Genomic DNA, 17540 nt, shown 5'->3' on the forward strand with positions numbered 1-17540 from the left:
GGATCGTGACTTCTCATCAGTATTTGCCTGACAATGTTAGCCTACACTTTGGAAAATTCTTGTTGGTGCTGGGCCTACATGTTGATAAAGTTAGGCGCCGTCCGCAGAGTTTCCCGAATGTCTGATCATCATGTAGGCCTACTGCGTGCTGATGTCCTTGAGCTTTGGTCAGTTGCCGAACTCGCACAGTGACGTAAGTTGGAAAATTTACATTCTGAAGCTTTTGCATTTGCTCGGGAAGGTGGAAGATCCTCGGAGAGGTTGTTGCCTTTACTTGGAAAGGTGGAAGACCTCGGAGAGGTTGTTGCCTTAACTCGGGAAGGTGGAAGACCTCGGAGAGGTTGAGGTTGTTACTGAGCGGACGAACCCGTGACCATTGGTCTAATGATGAAATTATTGAACACTTCAATTTAACTACCAATTAAACTTGTCACTCAATACCCACCCACCGGATCAAATGTTCTACTCAGTCAGACAAAGGCACGTACCACAAACCAGAATTCATCGCAAAGTTCCCACCCTAGATGATCGTGACCAAAATAATGATTTCAACTTTCATACGTTGTTTACACTCATATCGCCTGCTTGAAGACTTAAGTAAACATGGATGAGTGGCCGTCGAAATCTAAGGTCGTCGCAATCTTCTTAACACTATTCCTTTAGAGAATTGTCCACTTGATGGCATGAGATATGTCTAATGTTTGCAAACCCTCAAATCATTATTTACATCGCACTAAGGCTAATTATGTTATGATCTGTTTTAAACTTGTTAGCCTGTGATGGGGCGTATATTTAAAGGTGGAGTGGTCAATTTGGCTCGTTACTTGGTGATCATGTGTTCAAGGAGCCAACAGTAAATCAAGACGCATGTAATAGCGCTGATTTTGGGGTCATGATATTGTGACAAAAGAGACGACACACCAGGAAGGTTTAACACGCATCTTCCATTGAGCAGATATCCTGGACATATGAGGGAATGGCATAAAAACAGCGATTCATCATCACAGGCCATTGTTGGGCCAATTTCCACGTGGGACAGCAGCAGACGTTTGACATCGATCTGAAAGTTTTTGATGACGTCACATGAGGGATCAGCCAATCAGATAAAAGTATTCCCTTCAAGTATACATGTACTTTCTAAGTTGGCGATATATGAATAACTGTTGTGCTGTTATGCAACTGTTATGCTCTTCTGGAGCATCGGTCTCTGGGGAAATGCATATGAACTGACTGTTCTCCGGACGCTTTGGACGGGTCTCGTCCGGTCGCCCGGAGATCCAATTAGGATGACGCAATGGACTGCCCCGGGAGTCTAGCTTAAAGTAGACCTGTCCAACTTTAGACTGGACACGTGATTCCAAACAGCCTGTAACAACCGGTATCTTGCAATTGCCCCATACGCATGTAGATCTTGAAGAGCAATCAAAGTGAAAAAAAGCGAAGTTTATTAAGTATAGTGGCACTGACTGTTCATCTACGGCGCACTCCACCGCAGGTGTACTAGGGTTGCTGCAGCTGAGTCGCCCAGCTTTCAAAGTTGCTGGTAAACACTTGGATAACTTTTTACACCGGAGTTACACATAATTATAACAAGCGCTTCTTCGCAGTTCGTCACCATTCTTTGGCAACTGTAACATACGATAGGCGTGTATTTTCAAGCTGAGTTGGCTTCGAATGTGGATAGCCGTACGTTTGATGGACTTCTCACCACAGCCCAAATCAATTCATGCTGCATCTTCTGATATCAACAGTTGACGAACTCTAAAATTCAGACTCCTGTTTACTTTCGATCATTCCTCGTTCTCTCAGCATGTATTCCCATCGTATGACGACCAGTTCGGGTGGATCCGACCCGTTCTTCCACAGGTCCGGAGGCTCACCCAGTCAGCCCAATATCCAAGGCAAAGAATGGAAGACCGAGGTGGACGTGAAAGGTTTCCGAACCGAGGACATCAAGCTGTCTGTTGATGGTAACAGCATCAGCATTCATTGCGTTCGTGATGAAGATGGAAGCAGACGAGAGACGCGCCGTCAGCTCCAGGTCCCGGATGGCACAGATACATCCAGATTGGAGTCTGAGGTAAACAATTCGGGGACGCTGGTACTCAAGGCTCCATATGAAACACCAAAGGGGAACAGCAACAACAACGACCCGTTCACATCGTTTGGTGGTTTTTCCAAAATGTCCGGCGGAATGCAGTCCAGGATGCGTGGCTTTGACGATAAAAATGATGGGAAGGATTTCCTAACGAAAGTTGCACTTCCTAACTTCCAGGTCAGTGAGATTCAGATAAGTGCCGGCGGTGGACGAATCATAGTTAAGGCACACTCAAAACACGGTATTAGCACCCGGATGGTCGATCGGTCATTTGACATTCCGGCGAAGGTTAACATGGCCGCCCTGGCAGCCATTTTGACTGAGGATGGCACCGTATTCATCGGCGCTCCCATACCGGATAGTATCAAGGGAAAGGCGGTTGAGATAACGAAGGAATAAATGCAATAAGTGATTCTCTGATGACTATAGAATGAGTTGTTGGTCGAGTGGTTTAATCGCGTGTGTAATCAAACAGTCAGCATTGGGGAAGTACCTAAGAAGACATGGAAAAGGCCCGCGCGATACCTGACCAAAAACAGCGCTGTCGCCAGATAGCAGCTGAATCACCAATTCACCTGACTTGGACTCGATGTTTGCCTGGCGTTGGACAATTTCTTTTTCGTCAGTTGCAGGGTTGTATATGAATGTGTAGGTACAAGTCTAAGTTGTATTTTATATACTGTAAGACACATGTATTGATCGAAGTGTTTTCGCATAGAATATATCGACGAGTTTCTTCTCGCCGTCTCTCAACCATGGTGCTTTCAATAATCCAAATGAATCAAGGTGTTTTGCAGTTGAGTGCTTTTTGCTGGTACTCTTAACCATTTAACCTTGATAGCTGTGTATTGCAAAAGAAGAAGCACCCCATACAAGCTTTACCAACTGCAAGCTTACCTTTGAGATTTAGAGGTCACAACATTAGACGCGGCATGCCCGCTTACCGCTAACTGCTTCGATGGTGGTAAAACCGTTGTACGGAGCTCTAAAGGGAGTTTTAAGTACGAGTTAGGTCAGATTAACTTACACAATGTCACCAGTAGGGAGTCTTTCCCATCTGACATTTAAACGAAACCATCCAACACTACCGATGGCCAGTCCCCTAACCTGCACTAACTCCCAATTTGACCCCTTATAGCTTCTGCCTTGGAAGTATACATCGTTATTCTAGATTGCTAACTAGCTTCATTGAATCAAGCATGGATTGATGACCCTAATTTCGAGGTTTCATTCATCTTCGAACGCTGAGTTAATGATAGCAATTACAAGAACCACATCAATCACATCTGTTGGCCTGTTGTACATTATTTCAGCTCAACGAATGATGTTCACCTGATGAGTGCAGAGGTCGGTCAACGAAATTGATAGGCCTGTGCAGAGCAACAACTGATTTTGATCGACATGGTGTCTTTATTAGCAAGTATGGACACCAGATTTTGGAAACGAGGACAGGGTCTGCATGGGGGGGGGGGGGGGGGGTCATCCCCCAGAAGGAGGATTTGGAAATTTAAGTGCCAAAAATTCGAAAAGGGCACCCCTAGGGCACCCCTCCCTAAATCCGCCATTAACCGCCCAGGTAGTACTACCTTTTTCGACAACATTCAAGAAGACTTTACATTGCATGTAGCTAAATGTTTCGGCAAACATTTTACAGACGCGACTGAACACCATTTCTATCTCATTTAATGAAGAATGAAGTGGCGTATACCGGCTGCATGGGCTGGCAACCATCAAACCAAAGCCGCTGTTTTTGAGTGATATGTTATTGGTGTAGACCTGTATGCAGCCAATCAAACAAAAAACCAACTCGTGCTAAGCAAATACCGTGCAGCGAGCTCACATTTCAAAGCTAATTCCTTTCGAAGGCCATCGGTCGTTGATGGCAGAGGGCACGAAACAGAGAGACGAGCCGCCTGACCTTCAAAATATTGATATGTGTGTCTTTTATAGCATTGACTGAGAGAAGTGATTTGTACCAGTATCTGTTCCTCTTATTAGTCGTCCTGAGGAAATCAGCGGTTAAGGTTCGCTTCTGCGGCCTTGTACACAAACTCCCTGTATGCAGGAGGCCGGAGAAGCGAACATTAACACCTGATTATACCTCATAATGCCTCTTACTGGATGGAGCCCAGCGTTCGTCCTGACTTCTGATGTATCTTGCGACGGTCATCACGGGGTGCTGAGGCGCCGAGGGAGCTATATGCGTTCCGCGGAGTGAGAGGAGGCCACAATAAGACATACATTTCAAGGTATAGTGAGAGTTCGAGCACAATCTCATCAGTGTTGTTTGTACCAGCTGCAACCAAAGTAAGTCTATCTCAGAAGTAAACAATCCAATAGGTTCTACCCAGCAAATCAAAACAAGCTAAAGCACATGTTACAACTTCAATAATTCTCTTCTCCTAATTAGCTGGAGGATAACAGGATATTCGGGTGTATTGTTGGTTTCCTTCGAAACGTGAATCAGTGTAGCAGTCTGAAATGCCGGCGCCCCTCCCGCTCAAGTACACTCCGAACGCTGTGGCTGGGCATCATCCAAATCAGATTTCCATTCAAAAGTATTTTTATTTGTTTATTTTATACCAGAGAGATCAGGCGCTGGCGATTGCGTTTTGTCTCTGGTGTGAAGACCAGCATTCTTGCCCGGGCGTTCCTGTCCGTGACCAGTTGATCAATGACTGTCCAACGCATCAAATACCGGACAACGTCAGACGAGTCAACAACATCCAGAAAATGCTGTGCAATGTCATTTCAAGGCATGACTTGATCGACTACTGCATATAAAATATGGCAGCTGACATGAACCATCGCTATGGATACTGGCTCTTATCACCATCCCGACAGGATTGACCGCTCTGCACATTTCTTCCTTCAATTTACACCTCATCATCACAGTAAATAGTTTTCATCAAAAAAATTATCTGGTGATAATCATTGATGAATTGGTGATAATAATCAAACAGTTCATGATATGATGTTATTGTAATGGTTTTTGCTTTACCCAAACGGAGTCTGGCCCGAATTGTGACCTTCGTCTTTACCAACGGGATAGCGAAAACTCACTATTGACTGAGCGTCATCGGCACATACCGGAGTCCTGATTGGAAACATTGCCCTTGCCGTCAATCATCTCCTCTTAACCGATCTTCACCATGTAAACCGCCTCACCATTCTTACCAAGTCAACACTTACCATGCTCGGGCGAGAAGCTTGCCGACTCAAGAGTCGCCCACGGCTTGGAGGGGAGGAGAATTAAGATTTACATAACTCAATAAACGACTGTCTCCCGTTTGCATGGATGAGATAACTTCATTCGCGATCTTGGAATTAAGTGAAAGTTTCAGATCGGTGATGTACAGATGCGACTCTCGCGGTCATCGCCTCGCGTTGAACTGGTCTGAACTGTCACTGTTGATGTTGCCACACCAAAGGGATATCCGTAGCTGAACAATGGAATATTGATCAGTGTTAATTGCAGTGGTCGACTTGTTGTCACCTCGAGCAGACATATGTTAGGGTTTTTTCTTTCACGTACGCAGTTCAAACTCGCGTCGAACAATATAACTGTTTAATTATCGTTCCCCTTGATTGTGATATTCAACAGGATCGATGGTGGTCTTTGATCGGAATTCAAGATCACGGGAGGAGCAGACGATTTTTTCGAGTAGTATGGTCAACTCGACAAACGAGGATGGATTGTCGTCCGTTGAGCGGGTCTTCGGATTCACGGGGGTTACGATCGCGGTGGTGGGTGGACTCCTCGGGAATGTTCTCACGCTTTTCGCCTTAAGTTTCCAAAACCGCTGCAAATTGGGCCAAGTAACGGTGATGCATATCGTGGCTTTGAGCATACCCGACATGTTGTTCTTGGGATTTCTCTGCTCTGTGATGCTGGATACGTTTCTAACAAACAATTGGAGGTTCGGAGAGATTCTTTGTCACGTGTTCACGGTGGTTAACCTGAGTTTATACGGCTGTTCTTTGCTCCACCAGGCGTTCATCGCATTACAAAAATATCTTAAAATCTGTCATAATATCAGCTTTGTCTCTCGATGGCGTTCTTGGGCTGGCATTAGTGTCGTCTGTTGGTTACTTCCGCCTGCGTCTCTGATTCCAACAATAGTGGTGGAGTTCAGGAAACATCACGAAGACGGTCTGGGCACGAAATGCATCTTCATATCGGACTCTGAACTCTACCAGAAAATCATCAGCTTAATTCTCTTTATGGCCGTACCATGTGGAACTATGATTTTCTGTTACGGTGGTATTTTTACTTACAACTACCGTCTGTCCAGGACGCTGCGCTCCTTTGGCGAGCATGAAACCAGTGGCACGTCGGAATTACTCAACCAACGAGAAGAGCGCATGGCCAGGATGTTCGCCATTATATGCTCCGTCAGTGTCCTTGGCTATGCCCCCTTCGCCATCATGAGGGCATGCGACCCAGAGTTCCGGTTCCCAAACTGGGCATATGTGCTCACAACCATTCTCTACTGCAACTCTATCGCTTTGAATGCTGTCATCTATGGGATCTACAGCCCGGAAGTTAGGTAAGACAACGTCGTCATCCGCCAGGTTGTTCAAAACGAATTATGTCACTAACGCTGGCGTTATCTTAATTTGGCGTTATCTCCTTCAGTTTAACCCTTAGACTTAACGCCAAGTTAAGTTAACGCCAGCATTGGTGATAAAACTTGTTTTGACCAACCGGCCATGGTCACAATTATTTCACTGCTTATTTGGGGACATTTTACACATTATTATTACCTGGACCAGCAGCGAATGACCGCTGCCCCTACCCATTACGTGCAGTGAACGCCCCGCCGAACACTGGGGAATTTTCTGGCGTTCCAGTCCGGCGGCTTAAACTCCTCTCGACGCAGGAGTTGGCGGCGAGTGTGCTGCAAGTAACAGTAATCTACTGGTCTGGATAAACAGCGCGATCATGTCCTTCACTCGTCACTTACCTCGCTATAAAATCAATGTTTTAGTACAAATAGCATTTGACAGTTCAATTGGATAAGCATTGTGAGCGATTGTGACTGATGTGAGCCACCTTCGCTATCACCTATGGCACGCCAAAGCGGAATACGCACATTTCCGGGTGCATGATCCGACTTCTGTGTATCTTTTTTCAGGCGAGGATACAAGTCCGTGGCGATGAAACTACTCGGAAGGGACAATTTACCCGATAGGAGTATCTCCGTCATCGACGCACCCCACACCCCATCTTCCGAGGACAACGACATGTCTTGGCGCTCAGAGAGTATAGCAGTGACGTCATGGCGCTCGACGGATACCATCATCTCTGACGTCAGCATGGATCCCGATGTCAGCAGGATTTGAAAAAGACTTAAAATATCAGGACTTCTGTAACATTTTCGAATGCTGTGACTTCACACTACGGGCGTGTGGAAGACATGGCGATGGAAGAGTGCAGCTGACAGACATGACAAACATTAGGGAAAACTTAATGAAAGACAAAGATTTGCATCAATATTCTGGGAAATTAAATGTTTATTGCTGAAAAAGTCATGTCTCATGAATCGCACAAGATTCGTGGAAACAATTATGACAACCCAAATTTCCGGAAGGAGAGACAAGCGACCGATCATCAGCAACGGGAATTCGGTGCCTCACATACATGCACCCGAAAATCCGACATGCGGAACGTTTTAATTGATTCTCATCGAGCATTTCATGACCCAAATATTCTCCTAAGCGTTCAGCCCCAGGTCAAGTTGAGGAAATAACAGTGTATTGTCGGATTCAACTTGCTTGTCATCCAAATCACATACTTATACAATACTTATATACAATTTTGCTATGAGCTTTGAGGCTGTGAGCAGTGTCGGGTGTGCATGCTGATAGGACACACGTCTACTAAGTGAAAGACGTCTCATTTTGAGATTGATGAGCCGAAAGTGGGATGTGAAGATTGCCCAATGTGACGAGAGGTCGACAGAGAAATTAATATTCTGTCTCATTTCCCTGCACGCGAGGTGAAATAGTGTGGTGAGAGACCGTAAATTGTGTTGATACATCGAACAAACCGAGGAAACTAAACCGATTTGAAGCTATATTCACTGGCTGAGCTAGCAACTGCTGGCGTAGACCCTCCCGTGCGACGCGAGGGTCCCAAAAAGGTGAGGTTTGCGCCAACTTGCTCCAATCATCCTTTTTTTTCGAGCAGACTCAAATCTTTGGGGAGAAAAACTAGATCACTATGTTGCCCAAACAAACTTCCACGAAACGGTCGATTTCGTCCCACAGTTTAACTCCACTCTGTCGTATTCGGTGAGACTGAATCAAAATGATAATGATACTCCCTTTCGCTGAAGTTCCTCGTTCAATCCACTTTATCCTGGTCTATATATATATATATGACAGGAAACTGATAACTATAGTCCGTCCAGTAGAATTACGTCATCTGAAGTAAGAAGGATAGTCAACTGGTGAACTGGCTAGCTGGAAAATATGACCGAGACGCAAGCATGATTACATGTATACGAATTTAACAGAGCCTTGAGAACCATGTAAACGCCTGCCTGATTCTATCGAAATACATCATTTTGTTTCCTTAATAAAGGCCATACCGCGTTCTGTCAAGAAGTGACGGTGTGTGAAACAGTGACACACTGTAAGGGAAGATCGGAGACCCGAGAGCTGTCGTATCAGGAAGTGACATTTTGACGGACATCCTATAGATTGCGAGGACACTTCCACAACATCAGCTCGACCGCACCTGTGTTGTCACGCATTGTTCAATAACAGGTAGGGAAAAATCAGAGCAGCGTTCACTGTAGACCCCATAGCGTAGCGGATCGAACCTATTACAATCAGTACCCCATCCCATCAGGCGATCGACATCGAGCCGCCAATTTGCATTTTCAGGGTCAGGATTCGCTGAAATCAGAGTCTTTTTCTTTGTTATACCATGAATCCAAGGTTTTCCATGGGAAACATCAAGAGGAAACATTCGCATTCGATGGACGCCCTGTGGTCATTTGCGGTGAAGAAAAATGCCGTTGTTCTGAGATCGATATCAATTTTCTCCAGTTAATGTTTTACGAAATTGCGACTAAGCTGTTAAGAGTCCTCAATCATGTCGCAAACGAAACCCATCCGTCTTCCGCAGCCCCGGCGTTCACCAAAGGAGTAATTTCCTGAAGTAGATTAGCGGCAGCTTTGGTCGCAAAAGAGAGGTCGCCATTTCCCGATCTGACTAAAACGCATGCAAGTGCATCTCAAAATGATTCAAACTAAATCTCAAGCTAAATCGATACCTTTCCGTGAGGTTTTTAATGTTTGCGGTTACATTGATATCTTCTGGTACCATTAGTAATTTATCAGATCCCCCAGTACCCCGTGTCTCTAGTAATATATAGATTTTGCAATTATATCATAAAATCGGCGAGGAGTTGTAATGTGAATAGCAGACGGTAACACTCGTCCAGGTCTATGTGCTTTGTTTCACTAAGTACCCCAATGCAGTCTTGTATTCTGCCATCTTTAAAATCAAAACGGCTCCTGGCCGACTTATCAGGAATCTTCTCCGCCAATAACATGCATTGTTGGTTCACTTTCCAGGGCAGATGACCTAGACCGTACTACGCTAACAGTCATCAAGATGCTGAAGGTTAAAGAGGTGGGCAACCACCAGACAGAGGAGGCCCCTTTCGTGTCACAGGAGCCACAGACGCGTGTGATTGAGGTGGAAGGCTCCAAGGTGAGCAGTCCCTATCATTTCCTCAGTTACCCCACCATCAAGAAGTTTGGTGGTGCTATGACGGTCATAGGCGCAGCATTTATCTGCATCAGTGGGTTGACAATCGTGGACATCTTCGGAGTAGAAATATACGTGTTTTATCTCCCGGGATTGGCGGTGATTTTGGCGGGCTCTTTCGGTATATCTGCTTCCAAGGTGAAATGGAGAAAACTCAAGAAAGGTTTGGTGATTGTGACTGTCATTTTATCAATCTGCGCGATAATAGGGGCGCTGTACTCATTAGTAACTGCTGTGCAGATTATGATAAGGACCTACGCCGGGAAAATTGACATTTTGTTTGTTTTGAGGATAGGTGTTGCAGTGGTTGTCATAGTCATTGCTGGTATGATGTTGGCAATCGCCCTCGACTCCCTGCTGTGCGGTAGACACCGACCAGGCTACTCCACCGTGGTTAGGTTGGTGTGCAAGGCAGAGGATATAGAGATGGACCAACTAGACGGTGTGAACTATAACATGCACAGCGGGTCACATGATCATTCGCGACACAATGGTCATCAGCGTAATCACCTTGGCAACGGCTCACCACGCCCCCATCACCATGGCAACCACTCGCCTCGGCCGCATGGAAACAAGTCACCGCGTCACCATGGTAACCACTCGCCTCGTCCCCATGGTGACCGGTCACCACGTCACCACTCGCCTCACCACCATGGCGACCAGTTAACACCTCTGAACGGATATAACGATGGGCATGGTGATCAAAAACATTGTAATCAACTCGGTGGTCATCCTAAAGATAAGCAACATCATCATCATCATCATCATCATCATCGCCATCACCGCCATCAACGCGAATACATCACAACGGAGAAGACGTATTCTGGTCTTGAGCGTATGGCGTCGCTGGACCATTCCACCGACCACAAGGCAGTGAACGAACACCATGATAGTGGATGGGACGTGGTCAACAAAATGTGATTTGAATTTCGAATAAGGTTGACCTACAAACCGATTGGGTACGGTGGGGACAACTAGGGCGTTGACATGCAGACTCTTATGGAGCGTTTCTGTAAATCTTCCATTCTTGGAAACACACTCGTTTGATTTGGAAACAATGCCTTTTCTTTATCATTCAAGACATACTCATTTGCTGGCAATTTATTGTATCACTAACATTAGATCACATTCCCAAATACTGTACAGTTGGCTCGGATTCACGTCACGGCTTTCAATGTTGCGTACATCTGTTTCAAAGTTGCGAGGATATCGGGACGGCTCTTAGCTGATTTTACTTTAGGATACCTATCGTAAGAAAATATGAAGGGCATCTGGGGATCTGTGTGCCCATGAACTGTATCAAGAGAAAATGAAGCAGAGGATGGTCAATGCGGGTATTACCGGTGCATGACGGCGTTCGTCTATGACCTAACTGTAAGGATTGTACTGTTGTACATAATGCATGTATTTGAAATAAATATAATGAACAATGGCATTTGTTGTGCATCGTTTCTTAATCACCGCTGGTTAAAGGTCAAGTTGAGAAAGTCTGCTTGTGGACTTGTGGCTTGGCAAAGGAATGTATATTCATTCTTTATGTTCCCAGCCCAACAGATCATATTCTGCCGTCGAGTGATGTGCCGTGTGATGTGCCGCACACAAGAGGAACAGTTCACACGGTACAACCTATCCAAACGTCCAATAATTAGACAAACAACGGCTGAGATGTGTCACAAGGTCATAAGCGAACACTGAACCTGCGAATTACTGTCGACGTCTATCTATGATGGAGGACCAGCCATGTAAAAATGTGATGAGCACATGGGCCGCAAAACCCACCAAGAGGGGCCGCATGAACATACACATTCACCATGGTTCCGAATTCCACTAGACGGCACTCTCTACGACGAAAACTATTTCTGAATCAATAATACAAAAACATCAGCCAAGACAATTAAGCCTTATCCACTCGGTGAACACTAAATTGAGCTCGAAAGCGTCACGCCGACGGCTTGGTCTTCGGGTTGACTGAGCTGTCTTCGGTCTTACTGGATTTTGACAAACGACAACAGCAACAGCCTTAAGGGCATACCACGGCCAATGTGGAATTAGTTCACAGACGTTTATCACAAATTAAGAAAAATTATGGAAAAAATCTTGAGAACGCTCGATTGTTGTGTTCTCAAAAAAACCCTTTTTCTGCCTCCTAGTACGTTTATTTTGAATCTGCACAAAGCTTGCCTGTTGATTACTAATAAACAAAACAATTGACCAAAAGGCCAGCAATGAAATTAAGCATCCGCTGTCCGAATCGGACGCAAAGAGAAAGTGGTCGAATCGCCGAAAAACCCTGAAAATGCACTCGGCACTGCTTGTGCATGCAGATGAAAATGCATGCAATTTTTCATATCTAGGCCTATGCATTACATACGGTGTGTTGATAAGGCCAACCTTGGTACAATGTAGCTCAGTGTTTGCATATAGGATTGGAATGTTGAATGAATCATCTAGGGGATGCCAAAATGGGTAGAAAGTTGCTAGCGGAATTAGCTTATGCCAAGTTTATGGCTATACTCCTATAGCACTAGCAGGGTTATGTTACTATGCACTCTCATAGGCCTACGGGTACGCTCTAGCCTGCAACTACGTACGTACATCATAAATTGCCTTTTTCTTTTCAGATTATTCATCGATTCAAGGGAGTCCATCAAAATGAAAATTTAAGAGTTCCCATCATTACTGGACATATGCAACCATAGCCTTATTGCACTACAGGACAGGATTTATTGGTAATTATCAACAATTTCCACTGCAGCTTCATTGACAGTAAGGACAGTCCTCGCCCTCGGGATGCGACTTGTAGTGGCAAAAGAGGACATATCATTTCAGACAACTTGCAAACATTCTGAGCCCGGATGCATTTCCAACTCCATCGCCCCACAGTGGAGGTAGAATTGTTGACACTACTCTCAGTCTCATGACCCATGAGGTCTGTTGTCAATAATCAATCACTTTTGTTATCTGATGATGTGTTTTATCTGAATCTTATGAATTTAATGTATTTCTCTCTTTTTAGTGGCAAGCATCAAATCGAGTGCACCACCTGCATTGAAGATGGACATAAATCTCCCGTCAAATTCTCCACTAGGTTCAGTGCCATCTGGAGACACGACACCCGGCTCGGCTTCATCTGACTCGGGGATATCTGGCGTGTTCGCTGCCGTACTGGCAGATCCAAATGAGGCTGCTCCAAAGAAGTCTGCTTCACCAGATCCTAACGACCTTGCTGAGACTGGTCCAACTTCCTCAGCCCCAGCTACTGACACTGTTCAAAAGGTACTAATTGGAGAGACCATATTCCATGTCGCTTTACGGGAAGACGGAAGGTGTCGCTTAGTAAGCCTTGACGAACTTCAGTCCAAACTGCTTGCAAAAGCCAAAATGAAACTAATATATGATTTCTGCATGGCAGATCATATAAAAAAAGAACTGTTTACGCAGCTTGAAGTGACTCTACTTCGTGACAATGGTGTTTTCAAAACAGCAGGTCGTTTAAAAAGGTATGCTGTACGCGTAGAGAGTGTTCACAGGATCATTAATATGGTATCGAGACGAATTGGGATTGATATCGATGACAGTGGTTACACTGAATGGAAACAATATTCCTTCACCATGATACCTCCAAATAAGCCAACATTCACATCTGTGTCGAGTATAGCTACTGAGACATTGCCCTGTGAAACCGAACAATCCTCTCATATTGTCACAACGGCGGAGTCTGTTTCCAAAGATGTATCTTTGGTTTCTCTTCCTGTTACTTCACAGAGTGGCAAAAGAAACGTGTCAGAACCTTTAAGTGAAGAAACTTGTTGTCTTGGGCTGTCCTCCAGACAGGCAGCAGATGTAGACTCTGATCATGTTGTCCACCCAAATTTGACAATTGAACTGAACAAAACTATGGATAGGACCAAACCCAATGGGTTTCTGCTTGAGTCTACTGCTCTCATTGAGAGCCAAAGTGTTGGGATATCTTCCATGCTAGATCAGAAGGATCATATAGCTGAATCTGAGGCAGCAAGATGTCATCTAGACATAGACTCTCAATCTGTGATACCAACTGAACCAAATACTGAAATAGTATCCCCTACCATTGATGGAAAACCGAGTGATTCATCATCACGTGAACCGCTTGACAATGTCATTGAGAACGATGTTAAAATGACACTGCCATGTCCAAATGATCTCATTCTTAAAGATTCTGAACCTGTGGTGGAGACTGATGAAAGTATGGAGATGAAAACTGAAACAGTACTAGCTTCAAATGATGTCACAATGGTTTCTAAGGACACTTTTTCCTATGTCAAGACCGATTCAGGTGACAAGAATACAATATGTCCTATTACTGATAGTGTCGAAGTAACTTTAGGTAAAACATGCGATGAAGTTGAATCGAAATCTGGTGAAATTGATACTGATATGTTGCCTAAGTCTAATAAATGGTTCTCTGACTCTGAGGTAAAAACTTTTGAGGAAACGAGCTCAAGAGCTGTGCCCAATTCTACTGCCGTGAAAACAATGGACTTATGTGCTCATACTGAAACAAATACTCCAGTCATACCAAGTACAAGTAATAATACGCCGCCAGTTGAACTCTCCGTTTCCATGGAGTCTGAGCCAGTGTCACCACCATCTTGCCAGTCTGTTAGTGCACGAGCATTCAAATGGCGAGGGAAGAAACTACATGCGTTCAATCGGGAAGCTGGCGAACTGATCAGTGTTGCTGAATTCTGTCAAAACCTGAATGAGCTCATCGCGAATCAAAACACTTCTATCGCATATGATTTGATGGTGAAAATACTTGATAAAAAGTTCCTTCTTTCTGAGTTGGATCTGACTTTTGACGAGATTGTTTTCTTAGAGAACAATGATTCCCACCCTGCAGACTTATTGCGCCGCCGTGCTATGATTCCTCTAACAGGACTCGACTATGCCTTTGCACTCACAGCCAGGAAAGCTACGTCCATGCAGACTTCGGAAACAGATAGAAACAAGAAAGCAAAGAAGAAGAAGAAGAAGAAGCGGAAAGTTTCATCAAGTTCTGACACTTCAGACAGTTCTTTGTCTCCCTCACCAAGCTCGCAACTCTCTACAGGTGAAATAATCAAGGAACCTGCCCAAGCTTCTAGTTCTAGTGATCATCCTGCCGTTATGACTACAAGTAGTCATGCTCCCTGTCCGACTGCACACAACCCTGGTACAAGTCCTGCTACATGTAGTGGCCCAAATGTCCCACCTGAGAGCGGCTGTAGCGACTTGGTTGTGCCAACTCCTGACTCTATTCAAGCTCTTTCTGGTGACAATTCAGTTTCAATGCATGATGTCAGTGTAAGTGAAGAAAAGGAGTCTGGTCTGATTTCTAGTCAACTGGTTGACATGCCCAATGTACTCAGGACTGAAAGCTCAAAGATGTTATCTTCACAGGCAGCAGCAGCTGGTGTTGACAGCTCAACAGCCACACCAAGCTTTCTTGTTGGTCAGTCACAGTTTGGGGCAGAGGAAAGTGCTAGTAATCTTGTACAGGGAACACTCCAGGTATGCTGTGGTGAACTTGAAGCCAACATGTCCCTGAACCGCGGTTGTGTGGCCACTGTAAGTGCTAGTAGGACTCCTGTCACAGAGATAAAAAACAGTGACATTGCATGTGAACCATCTGGTCGTGTTGATTCCATGGTTGAAAGCGATGCAGTTCCAAACACCAACCTTCCTTGCCAACAAGCTACCAGCTTCATTCCAGGTGGATACTCAATGAGTTGTGCCGACACTCCTTTACAAATAAGTGGTGCTATGACTGCCAGTACAGATAATTACGCCCAAAATATTTTCCAGTGGAATAATCCGAACTTGAGTCAAGAGATGCAGCCTGTGGTGAATTTCCCAGGAAATTGCCAGATTCAGGAACCAGTTCTGAATTACGCGCAGCCTTCTGCTGCCATGAGTTATTCGTGTGTGCCATCTGCATCAAGTGTGACCATCAACTCTCCAGAACCTAGTGTAAGCGATGACTCATGTACTTGTGCTAGAACACGCCCGCTTGAGTATCGGTACAAAGACCGCTGGGGCTTTCGGAAAAAACAGTGGGAAAAACTCAAAGTGCAATTCAAACGTTGTCCTAAGAAAATCCGACCTGGTACAGGTTTCGTCCTCCCCAAGACGACACGTTTTTTCATCTTGAAGAGTTGTGATGGAACATTCACGGTGAAGGTGAAAAAAATTCGAAAACGGAGATCACTAAAAAAGACATGTCAAATGGAGGTTCCTGCTGAAGAACCTGTTGTGGAGTTAGATCCCCCAATGGAAACTGGGGAAGGACTCGAATTCGGTATGCCACAGTTGATGATTACTGACGTTCACAGCTTGCAGCCTGACAATGTACCACCTGTCCCAGTATATCCTCAGTCTTATCAGCCTCAAATGGCAGTCTCCTATGAAGGTCTGCAGGCAGCATCTCTAGACCAACAGCCTCAGATGCTATATAATCCAGGTGTCTCTGCTGATGGCATGCCTTTCATGGTATATTCTGAACAACCCATGTTTATTATGTGTAACCCCAACGTTGCCCCTCCGAGTGAAAATGTCGATACAGTTTATGACAACACGGTGGAAGGTGTCCCTGAGGTTGAGAAACCAAAGAGGAAGCGAGGACGACCACCTAAGATTAAAATCAAGCAAGAAAAATTGTAAACAACTCTGTGATAGACATCTCTGCATTTGATGACTGCATGCTGGTTGTTGCACTGGAATCTACGATATTTTCTATTTTATTTAATGGCGAACCACTTAGTGGAGCCCTTTAGTGACAATTTGTCAAATTGTCCAGGAGTTGGACTTGTACGATAATCCGATCAAATTCAAATGATGAGATGATGTTTAGCTGGCAAAATGTGCCCATTTCTTTTAAACTTACTTCTGTAGTCTTTTCTAGATGTTTTGAAGATGTGTTTGTTTGTCATGAATTGTTGCTAATTATGAAAGGCATGAACCCTCTATGGAAAGTAATTATGAATATTTGTTTGGAGTCGAGGCATGCTGTGGTTGGCAGATTGTTTAGTGCTGATTATCTTACTTTGGAGGGGGTTGCTGGAACAGAACAGTGTTGAAAAATGGGTCCTTGTTTGGTAAAGTGACTTTGTGCTTGTAGATACAAATCAGTTAGATTTTGTGGGGTATGAAATAACTTTAGAACGCTTGTTTATGAATTTCCTTTTGCAGCCGAAACTGATATGGTTATATATTGAATGTTTTCTTAAATTTCAAATTGATCATTTGGTGTAGATTGCAGTGGCAAGGTTGGTGCATGGATGCATTCTCACTGACTCTATTCATGTTTTAATAATGCTAATGTATGAAGTGTAATAAATTTGTTACGTTTTGTAAAACACTTTTGTTCATTTTGTGTTTAGCATGTTGAGACGGCCATCTTGGTCCTAATGTCTAACTGTGAAGGCATTGTCTTTAGCAGCTTCCCTGATTTACTATGGTCACCAAGACATCTAGTTAGTGCTGAGCTTGGTGTCCAGCTACTTTGCGGTAAGCCTGATCTCATTGATATCTTCTAGAACAGCTGATTGTGATTTGCACCTGCCATGTTGTGACTGAAGGCACTAGGTCATTTTGCTTTATAGCAACAAGACAACCTGATCGTGACACTGTCCCTTG

The 17540-nt window shown here is 44.5% G+C and overlaps 3 protein-coding genes across 3 annotated transcripts; all 3 read left to right on the forward strand.

Annotated features, from left to right (window-relative positions):
- Positions 1-1330: 1330 nt before the first annotated feature.
- LOC135489238 (uncharacterized) lies at positions 1331-2851 on the forward strand. The gene has a single exon (XM_064774500.1). It carries the CDS (start codon positions 1811-1813, stop codon positions 2495-2497), a length of 687 nt encoding a protein of 228 aa, XP_064630570.1. The 5' UTR covers positions 1331-1810; the 3' UTR covers positions 2498-2851.
- A 3681-nt stretch (positions 2852-6532) lies between these two features.
- Positions 6533-11265, forward strand: LOC135489194 (uncharacterized). The gene is made up of 4 exons (XM_064774422.1): positions 6533-6648; positions 7237-8244; positions 8688-8872; positions 9689-11265. Exon 4 carries the CDS (start codon positions 9729-9731, stop codon positions 10803-10805), a length of 1077 nt encoding a protein of 358 aa, XP_064630492.1. The 5' UTR covers positions 6533-6648; positions 7237-8244; positions 8688-8872; positions 9689-9728; the 3' UTR covers positions 10806-11265.
- Positions 11266-11951: 686 nt separating this feature from the next.
- Positions 11952-17218, forward strand: LOC135489706 (uncharacterized). The gene is made up of 3 exons (XM_064775196.1): positions 11952-12033; positions 12506-12613; positions 12901-17218. The coding sequence occupies exon 3, from the start codon at positions 12939-12941 to the stop codon at positions 16563-16565; it is 3627 nt and encodes a 1208-aa protein (XP_064631266.1). The 5' UTR covers positions 11952-12033; positions 12506-12613; positions 12901-12938; the 3' UTR covers positions 16566-17218.
- Positions 17219-17540: the final 322 nt, after the last annotated feature.

The sequence above is a fragment of the Lineus longissimus genome, chromosome 6 (assembly GCF_910592395.1).
Source record: "Lineus longissimus chromosome 6, tnLinLong1.2, whole genome shotgun sequence".
NCBI classification, from domain to species: Eukaryota; Metazoa; Nemertea; class Pilidiophora; order Heteronemertea; family Lineidae; genus Lineus; species Lineus longissimus.

Bases quoted from the DNA above. Each gene is read 5' to 3' on its own strand.
- LOC135489238 (XM_064774500.1), top strand. From the start codon at position 1,811: ATGTATTCCCATCGTATGACGACCAGTTCGGGTGGATCCGACCCGTTC.
- LOC135489194 (XM_064774422.1), top strand. From the start codon at position 9,729: ATGCTGAAGGTTAAAGAGGTGGGCAACCACCAGACAGAGGAGGCCCCT.
- LOC135489706 (XM_064775196.1), top strand. From the start codon at position 12,939: ATGGACATAAATCTCCCGTCAAATTCTCCACTAGGTTCAGTGCCATCT.